The 10489-nt window shown below is 47.3% G+C and overlaps 1 protein-coding gene across 1 annotated transcript in view; it reads left to right on the plus strand.

Moving 5' to 3' along the window:
• Positions 1-5336, plus strand: part of LOC108801852 (zinc finger protein 850-like) — a 50792-nt gene extending 45456 nt beyond the window's left edge. The window contains exons 7-8 of the mRNA XM_018573766.1: positions 3681-4244; positions 5215-5336. Coding sequence (XP_018429268.1) covers positions 3681-4244; positions 5215-5336 — 686 coding nt within the window. The remainder of the gene's footprint in view (positions 1-3680; positions 4245-5214) is intronic.
• The last annotated feature ends 5153 nt before the right edge of the window (positions 5337-10489 follow it).

The following is a 10489-nucleotide window of genomic DNA, read 5'->3' on the forward strand; positions in this document are numbered from 1 at the left end:
GGAGACCCCGCACAGCCCTTAGGAGACCCAGCACAGCCCACCTGAGACCACGCGCAGCCCACCTGAGACCCCGCACAGCTCTCCTGAGATTAGGGTTGCCACCTTTTCTTCCAGCAAAACCCAAACACTCTCACGACGCACTGAATTTTTTGGGGGGAGAATGAGTCGCGGTCTATTCATATGTAAATAGCGCCAGCCATTAATATGTAAATATCACCGTTGTGACTATTTTCATTGGAAGGGGAGCCAGTAGCCCCTATCTTAATTTTGGTTGCCCCTGCCTGCCTGACATCTTGTGTCCGGGTTTCAGCTGCCATGAAACCCGGACACAGCATTCAAAACCCGGACAGTCCGGGTGAATCCCGGACAGGTGGCAACCCTACCTGAGATCCTCCACAGCCCTCCTGAGACCCCGCACAGCTCTCATGAGACCCCGCACAGCTCTCATGAGACCCCGCACTGCCCTCCTGAGACCCCGCACTGCCCTCCTGAGACCCCGCACAGCCCTCCTGAGACCCCGCACAGCTCTCATGAGACCCCGCACAGCCCTCCTGAGACCCCCCACTCCCCCCAACTCCTGAGACCCCGCACAGCTCTCATGAGACCCCGCACAGCTCTCATGAGACCCCGCACTGCCCTCCTGAGACCCCGCACTGCCCTCCTGAGACCCCGCACAGCCCTCCTGAGACCCTGCACTGCCTTCCTGAGACCCCGCATAGTCCTCATGAAACCCTTTCACAGCCCTCCTGAGACCCCGCACAGCTCTTCTGAGACCCTCCACAGCATTCTTTCGCTTTCAATGGTATATTCAACAGACCCCCAGGGGCCAGATAAGAGAAGTTCATTGGTGGGGTTTGCTGTACACTCCTGTCAGTGACTCTAATATGGTATAAGAAGCCGTAGGAGGTGTGAGGACTCTGGAGGAACTCTGTGTAGACATTATTCATCCCGGGACAGTCCAGATCATTCTCATGTTATTATCCGTCTACAGAGAGGAGAGTCCGGTATAGATCACATGACCACATCAGTAAACATGGAGAAGAACCGGAATCACATGACTGAGAGGATACTAGACCTCACCCTGGAGATCATCTACCTGCTGACCGGAGAGGTGAGGAGGATTCTGGGAGGTCACATGACATCACTCCTATCTCTATTAATAAAACACAGATCTGACCAGAGAGGTGAGGAGGATTGAGGAGGGGGGAGGGGGGGGATCTATGGTGTCTCATTAAATTAGACTTACATGAATGTAAAACACATCTCTGCTAATCCTTACTGAGCAGGTCGGAGGATTTGGGGAAATCTGAAGAGATCATTTACTTTTTAAAATTTTACACAGGAACATAAAGTGGTGAAGAAAATGTCCGGTGAGCCATTAACACCCAACAGCTTCCTTCACGGGACATCACCCATCACAGAGCCTCCACCCCACCGCCCGACCACAGAGGAAAAGAGAGCCAAGAAGATCCTAGAAGTCACCCAGAAGATCATTTATCTGCTGACAGGAGAGGTGAGCGGTGCCGGGAATTCTGGGACATGATCCAGGAACAGACAAGGGGTGTGTCTGGGTGGTGACTGTATCATTGTGTGTGTCAGGTTCCTATAAGGTGTCAGGATGTCTCTGTCTATCTCTCCATGGAGGAGTGGGAGTATCTAGAAGAACACCGGGATCTCTACAAGGACGTGGTGATGGAGAATGAGCCGCCCCTCACATCACCGGGTAAGAGGAGAGAGCAGTACAGAGGGTCCACCTAGATCCCCCATCATCTGATACACACATAGAAACAATGTATTCAGTCAGTGTGTGTGTTTCCTACAGATGGATCCAGTAAGAGGAACCCACCAGAGAGATGTCCCCGTCCTCTGTATTCCCGGGATCCCACACAGGAACATCTCACCGTCCCCCACCATGATCAGGTATGTGGGACTCAGCATGTGGTCTTAAAACAATATTCTAAGAGATGACATTCTTCTATGTATTTTTTTTATTTTTTATAAATCTATATTATTATCTTTGGGGTTTTAGGATGAAGATCTGAAAGACTTCAAAATTGAGGTGAAAGAGGAAGAAGAAGAGACGTTGGTGAGTGGAGCTCAGCAGTCTATGGAGGAGGGGGAGATGAATATGAAGAGTAACCAGGAGGAATCTTCTCTACATATCGACACAAGTAAGTCATAAACACTAAATGCTGAAACAGGTCACATTTTAATTTTTCCTTCGATGAGTATTACGTATATATTTACAAATGTCCATTGACTTCACCCTCCCAAAAAATGATAAACCCGCAGTTGATCCATATGAATGCAGAAACCCATATAAAGCTGGGCAGAATTCTCCTCTAAAAATGCAACACTCTGTGCCGGCCTGATTGAAGAGAAAGAAAGTAAATTCTTTCAGTTAGAAACAGAATTAGAAATCTTGTTGACAAGAAGAACATCATCGATGTATCTGCTCCACAACCACAACCTTTTGGTAATGATGGTATTGCAGCCGATATGGTAGATCTCCAGTCCTTGCCAAAAGAATGTCATTTTTGAATTTACCACCCAATGTTTTCACCAAATGAGGAGGAGATACTGTACACCATATGAAGGTCCATCTCCATTCCCCAATATAACGTCATGTGACCAACAAATGAGGAGGAGATACTGTACACCATATGAAGGTCCATCTCCATTCCTCAATATAACGTCATGTGACCAACAAATGAGGAGGAGATACTGTACACCATATGAAGGTCCATCTCCATTCCCCAATATAGCGTCATGTGACCAACAAATGAGGAGGAGATACTGTACACCATATGAAGGTCCATCTCCATTCCCCAATATAGCGTCATGTGACCAACAAATGAGGAGGAGATACTGTACACCATATGAAGGTCCATCTCCATTCCCCAATATAGCGTCATGTGACCAACAAATGAGGAGGAGATACTGTACACCACATGAAGGTCCATCTCCATTCCTCATTATATTATGATTACTTCCAATCCCGGGCCGGAGATCTGAGATCCTGTCGTGTTCCTCACCAGCATATATGACTCCTATATACAGACATGAAGACTTCTGATCACATTGATTGACATGTTGCTCTCCAACAGATGGACGCTGTGTGCGGAATATGAACACCTCAGAGGGAGATCTTATTCCATCTCCAGATTCTACGGAAGATAACAGATCCGCTCAATATTCTCCGGGAACAAATCCCTCGAGTCACAACCTACATCACAGAAATTACTATTTGGGAAGATCGATGGATCCCTCCAATCCCGAGGAACCTTCTGATCATTCGCATCACATGACTTCAGATATCCATCTAAAACCTCACAATGTGGAGAGATCAACAGATCCATCTATTCCGAAGGAATCTTCTGTGAGCCACGAAAGAGTACAAAACGTAGACCATTCATTGTCATTTTTGGAGTGCGGGAAATCTTTTACTGAAAACAGAGCATTCCCTAGGCACCAGAATATTCAAACAGGAGAACATCATTTTTCCTGTTCAGAGTGTGGGAAAGGTTTCAATAACAAAGCAAAACTTCATAGACACCAGAGAATACACACAGGTGAGCGTCCTTTTTCCTGTTCAGAGTGTGGGAAAAGTTTTTCTCAGAAATGGGACCTAATTATACACCAAAGAATTCACACTGGTGAACGTCCTTTTTCTTGTTCAGAGTGTGGGAAATGTTTCACTGAGAATAGATTACTTCTTCGACACCAGATTATCCACACAAGTGAACGTCCTTTTTCCTGTTTAGAGTGCGGGAAAAGTTTCACTCACCAAGGAAAACTTTTTAGACACCAGAGAATTCACACACACGAGCCTTCTTTTTCCTGTTCAGACTGCGGGAAATGTTTCAATGAAAAAGGAAACCTTCTTAGACACCAAAGAATTCATACAGGCGAGCGGCCTTATTCGTGTTCAGTGTGCAGGAAATGTTTCACTGACAAAGGAAAACTTCTTCGGCACCAGAGAAGTCACACAGGTGAACGTCCTTTTTCTTGTTCAGAGTGTGGGAAAGGTTTCGCTCAGAAAGGGGACCTTACTATACACCAGAGAATTCACACAGGTGAACGTCCTTTTTCCTGTTCAGAGTGTGGGAAGTGTTTCCGAGAGAAAGCAAAACTTCTCAGACATCAAAAAATTCACACAGGTGAGCGTCCATTTTCATGTTCAGAGTGTGGGAAAGGTTTTACTGACAAAGGTAACCTTCTCAGACACCAGAGAATTCACGCAGGTGAGCAAACTTTTTCTCCCTTTTGAGTGTGGGAAAAGTTTAATTTATAAAGGAGACCTTCTTAGATACGCACACGTACTAAAAATAAAAGATTTAATATGGATGAATATGATTTATTTTTTTTGTCTTCAGAGTGTGGAAATGTTACTCTAGGAGTAAATAAATAAAAACCTTGCTGTGCACCAAACAAATTCGCACAACTGGTGAAGAAAGATACTAAATTGGTTAAAATTAGGGATGCAACGATCCTGATTTTTTTCGGTTACAAGAACAATATTTGATATTTATTCTGATATTTATCTTTCGGTACTCGCCGATACAGAGTACCAGTACCGGTGCTTCCGCTAACATGGAGCCGGCTTCCAGGGCAATCGGGAAGCCGGGTGGTTTGTCATTCCCTGCCGCCCGGCTTCTGGATTGGCCGGCAAGCTGGCTCCATGCTCTTTGGCCGGGAAGCTGGTTACCTGGCCAATCAGCATGGAGCCAACTTCCTGGTCAATCGGGGAGGCGGGTGCTTTCCTGCCAAGCACGCCCTCTAACCCAGTATAAGATGAGAGGAGAGTGCACACGTATCGCAGTATGAGTCGAGTGGGTGATTTCTTCCACTTCTGCTTGTCTGTTGCCTCGATTGTGTGACCCGCCGCCCAGCTTCCTGATTGGCCAGGAAGCCGGCTCTATGCTGATTGGCCAGAAAGCTGGCTCCATGCTGTTTGGCCAGCTCTTGACGCTCGAGAAAACTCATACACCCGTACACAGCTGAGCCGGCCAAATAGCACGGAGCCGGCTTCCCAGCCAATCACAAGGGGAGAGTCATTACCTAACGTCCGGCTTCCTGATTGGCCGATATATCCGAATGTCCGAATAACAAATATTTCCGAAACGAATTGCACATGTCTAGACACGCCCATATGTACGTCATTATCGTTTCCTATGACCTAGTACCAAACCTTCCCTCACCTGCTCGACTCAGAGCATCACCAAAGACCGGAGGCCAAAGGTCAACAGGTCTCTGCTAGACCACAGATGGACCAAACATATCAAGACGTGGAGCCGGGTCTGTCGGATACACGAGGGAGATTGGTGGCCCGGTAATACAATGGTAGCCAAGTAGGAAGGGAAAGAGAAGAAAGAGATAAGTCATGATTAAAGGGCAGGTCCACCATACATGAGTCATGGTGCCTAGCTCACACTGGCATCTCCAACACATAGCACAGTTCCCAGAAGACATTTGGTGAAGCCTATAGGGGGACACATACCAATGGGGTGAAGCAATCTGAAATGCCTTCCTTATGTTGAGGTGGCCATACTTAATTTATGTCAGCTGAGAGAGGTTGAAACTCTTCGGTGTCCACCAATAAGATCCATGGATGCCACCGATTTCCAAATGATTAATACATGTCGTTCTGCTGGGCTATCAGTGATACCATTTTCCAAAAGTCTTGAGTAAAGGGCAGCTCCACCATACATGAGTCATGGTGTCTATCTCACATTGGCATCTCCAACACATAGCACAGTTCCCAGAAGGAATTTGGTGAAGCCTAATGGGGGGCAACTACCAATGGGGTGAAGCAATCTGAAATTCTTTCCTTGAGGTGGCCATACTTAATTTATGAGTTAGCCCAAAACATGAAGTCTTATCCTCTTCCTGGAAATGTTGAAACCAAGAACCCCAGTGGGGTGTAGATGGGGGCAACATTTAGGACAGTGACGTGACGGGCATCAGGTAACACAGGTAGGTGTGGGGGATTGGCCGACAAAGAAAATGTGACACTTTGCAAGCTGGGGGAACATCAAGATGGTCCATAGCCAGTGTGAGTGGGCAATAACCCGACAATCGATATGTCAATGTGGCTGACTTACAGACTCTTTTAATCGAGGGAGCCAGTCCTACCATCTATGGTCATTCATGGTGAGCCAGTCCTCCCATCTATGATCATTCATGGTGAGCCAGTCCTCCCATCTATGATCATTCATGGTGAGCCAGTCCTCCCATCTATGATCATTCATGGTGAGCCAGTCCTCCCATCTATGATCATTCATGGTGAGCCAGTCCTCCCATCTATGATCATTCATGGTGAGCCAGTCCTCCCATCTATGATCATTCATGGTGAGCCAGTCCTCCCATCTATGATCATTCATGGTGAGCCAGTCCTCCCATCTATGATCATTCATGGTGAGCCAGTCCTCCCATCTATGATCATTCATGGTGAGCCAGTCCTCCCATCTATGATCATTCATGGTGAGCCAGTCCTCCCATCTATGATCATTCATGGTGAGCCAGTCCTCCCATCTATGATCATTCATGGTGAGCCAGTCCTCCCATCTATGATCATTCATGGTGAGCCAGTCCTCCCATCTATGATCATTCATGGTGAGCCAGTCCTCCCATCTATGATCATTCATGGTGAGCCAGTCCTCCCATCTATGATCATTCATGGTGAGCCAGTCCTCCCATCTATGATCATTCATGGTGAGCCAGTCCTCCCATCTATGATCATTCATGGTGAGCCAGTCCTCCCATCTATGATCATTCATGGTGAGCCAGTCCTCCCATCTATGATCATTCATGGTGAGCCAGTCCTCCCATCTATGATCATTCATGGTGAGCCAGTCCTCCCATCTATGATCATTCATGGTGAGCCAGTCCTCCCATCTATGATCATTCATGGTGAGCCAGTCCTCCCATCTATGATCATTCATGGTGAGCCAGTCCTCCCATCTATGATCATTCATGGTGAGCCAGTCCTCCCATCTATGATCATTCATGGTGAGCCAGTCCTCCCATCTATGATCATTCATGGTGAGCCAGTCCTCCCATCTATGATCATTCATGGTGAGCCAGTCCTCCCATCTATGATCATTCATGGTGAGCCAGTCCTCCCATCTATGATCATTCATGGTGAGCCAGTCCTCCCATCTATGATCATTCATGGTGAGCCAGTCCTACAATCTATGATCATTCATGGTGAGCCAGTCCTACAATTTATAATCATTCATGATGAGCCAGTCCTACAATCTATGATCATTCATGGTGAGCCAGTCCTACCATCTATGATCATTCATGGTGAGCCAGTCCTACAATCTATGATCATTCATGGTGAGCTAGTCCTACAATCTATGATCATTCATGGTGAGCCAGTCCTACCATCTATGACCATTCATGGTGAGCCAGTCCTACAATCTATGATCATTCATGGTGAGCCAGTCCTACCATCTATGATCATTCCTGGTGAGCCAGTCCTACAATCTATGATCATTCATGGTGAGCCAGTCCTACAATCTATGATCATTCGTGGCGAGCCAGACGCTCTACATGTTCTTGTTCTTCATGATTTTTTTTTCATTGTCCGGACTTGACCTGGCGGAATAGTCGCGGTGTGTAATCATAAATGTCAACATCATGGGAAGATGTGCTGCATAATGTAGGCTGCAGTATATACATTCTCCACAAGGAGCTGATCTTACTTTTTCTTAGTGCAACTAATGCAGGAAGTGATGTAAGATGAGACAGGAAGTGATGTGGGGCACACCCAGGAAGCATTGTCACATAGGAAGTTCTGGGAGTTGGGAGGAATTAGGGAGGAAGCATTGGTGTATCTGGCAGCAGAGACGGTAATAAGATATTGTGTTATAGCTACGCATGTCATGTGTGTCCTTTTCTTCCGTTTTCACTATCAAGACCCACCTGAGACCCCGTACACCCTCTACAGCCCTCCTGAGACCCTCTATAGCTGGTGGTGGTCTGCATTACTGCATTATGTATTGCTGGGATTTGTAGTCCTCTATAGCTGGTGGTATTCTGCATTGCTGTATAATGTATTGCTGGGATTTGTAGTCCTCTATAGCTGGTTGTATTCTGCATTGCTGTATAATGTATTGCTGGGATTTGTAGTCCTCTCTAGCTGGTGGTATTCTGCATTGCTGTATAATGTATTGCTGGGATTTGTAGTCCTCTATAGCTGGTGGTATTCTGCATTGCTGTGTAATGTATTGCTGAGATTTGTAGTCCTCTATAGCTGGTGGTATTCTGCATTGCTGTGTAATGTATTGCTGAGATTTGTAGTCCTCTGTAGCTGGCGGTATTCTGCATTGCTGTATATTGTATTGCTGGGATTTGTAGTCTCTCTATAGCTGATGGTATTATTCTGCATTGCTATATAATGTATTGCTGGGAGTTGTAGTCCTCTATAGCAGGTGGTATTCTGCATTGCTGTATATTGTATTTCTGAGATTAGTAGTCCTCTCTAGCTGGTGGTATTCTGCATTGCTGTATAATGTATTGCTGGGATTTGTAGTCTCTCTATAGCTGGTGGTATTCTGCATTGCTATATAATGTATTGCTGGGATTTGTAGTCCTCTATAGAATACCACCAGCTATAGAGGACTACAAATCCCAGCAATGCATTATACAGCAATGTAGAATAATATGAAGCTACATATCCTGTGTTGCTCTGGGGTGGCGGCCTGACATTTCCAGAGTTTTATGAGGTCTGTGCGGGGTCCCAGGTGTGCTGTGTGGGGTCTTGAGAGGGCTGTGGGGGGTCCTACTAGGGCTGTTTGTGGTCTCACCAGGGCTGTGTGGGGTCTCAGGAGGATGTGCAGGGTCTTACCAGAGCGATGTGCGGTCTCTCCAGGGCTACTTTCAGTCTCATCAGGGCTGTGTGCAGCCTCAGTAGGGCATTGTGTGGTCCCACCCGGGGCCACGTGCGGCCTCTCCAGGGCTAGGTGTGGTCTTAGCAGGGTCTGAGGTGGATGTGTTTAAAGAGTGCAGGGTCATATTAGGTTTCCCCCCATGGATGTGTCACTGGCCCTGCCAGCAGCGCCCGGGGCACATGCTCCCCCTGCTGCGTACCGGTGCGCACCACCACAAAAAAAAGCCCCGATCCTAAATATAAAGTCCATCATTTGGAATCGGAGCAAAAAGAGGAATTTGGATCCAAATGAGGGACCGTTGGGAGCTATGAATATAATTATCAGATATAACAAAACGCTTCCAATGTTGTTTTGAACAGACCCAAAGGGACCAGAATGGAGAAGTTCGTTGGTGAGGTTTACTGTACACTCCCTTTAACTCCTTACACTCCCTTTAAGGAGAGTCTCCAGTTTCCTGTCAGTGACTCTAATAAAGTATAAGAAGCCGCCTGAGGTGTGAGAACTCTGGAGGAACTCTGTGCAGACAGTGCCTCTGTACTGAGTGCTAGTACCCATTCAGAAAGTCATGAATGAACAGGAAGTGATGTAAAGCACTTCCTGTTCATTCATAACTGGGGACACATAGTACTATGTGTCCCAGTTATTTACAAACACCGGAGTGATCAGCTGATGGCTCCAATGTTTGCTCTGCCGTTCGGCCACGCACAGAGGGGCTGCACGGCCTGCAGCTTCCTCTGAGATCCCCGCTGCTCTCCACCCGACTGTATGGGCAGAGGCAGCGGGGATCCGAAGAGAAGTGAAGCTGCCTCTCTCCGCTCAGCCATCCTAAACTGACAGCTCCCTCCAACACCCCCCACTGGCTTCAGCGCTTCACTTCTCCTCAGATCCCCGCTGCCTCTGTCCATACAGGCGGGGGAGAGCAGCGGGGATCCAGAAGAGAAGCTGCAGGCTGTGCCGCCACACAGAGCCTTTGGCTGCGCCCCCCTCGCACCTGCACCCGAGGTACTCGCCTCAGTTGCCTCGCCCTAGCTACGGCCCTGTGTGCAAACATTATTCATCCCGGGACAGTCCAGATCATTCTCATGTTATTATCCATCTACAGAGAGGAGAGTCCAGTACAGATCACATGACCACATCAATAAACATGGAGAAGAACTGGAATCACATGACTGAGACGTTAATAGACCTCACCCTGGAGATCATCTACCTGCTGACCGGAGAGGTGAGGAGGATTCTGGGAATGTTGCTGGCCATCACTCCTATTATTGTAATGAGAAACAAAGCTGACTGCACATGTATCTCTACACAGGATCATACAGTAGTGAGGAAAATATCCGGTGAGCCATTCACACTCACTAGCCGTCCTCAAGGGACATCACCCATCATGGTGCCTTCAGGTCATTCCCCGACACCTGAGATAAGCAGAGACCAGAAGGTCCTAGAAGTCACCCAGAAGATCATTGAGCTGCTGACAGGAGAGGTGAGCGGTGCCGGGAATTCTGGGACATGATCCAGGAACAGACAAGGGATGTGTCTGGATGGTGACTGTATCATTGTGTGTGTCAGGTTCCTATAAGGTGTCAGGATGTCTC

This window comes from Nanorana parkeri, unplaced genomic scaffold (genome assembly GCF_000935625.1).
Source record: "Nanorana parkeri isolate BGI_ZX_2015 unplaced genomic scaffold, ASM93562v1 scaffold2529, whole genome shotgun sequence".
Classification (NCBI taxonomy): Eukaryota; Metazoa; Chordata; class Amphibia; order Anura; family Dicroglossidae; genus Nanorana; species Nanorana parkeri.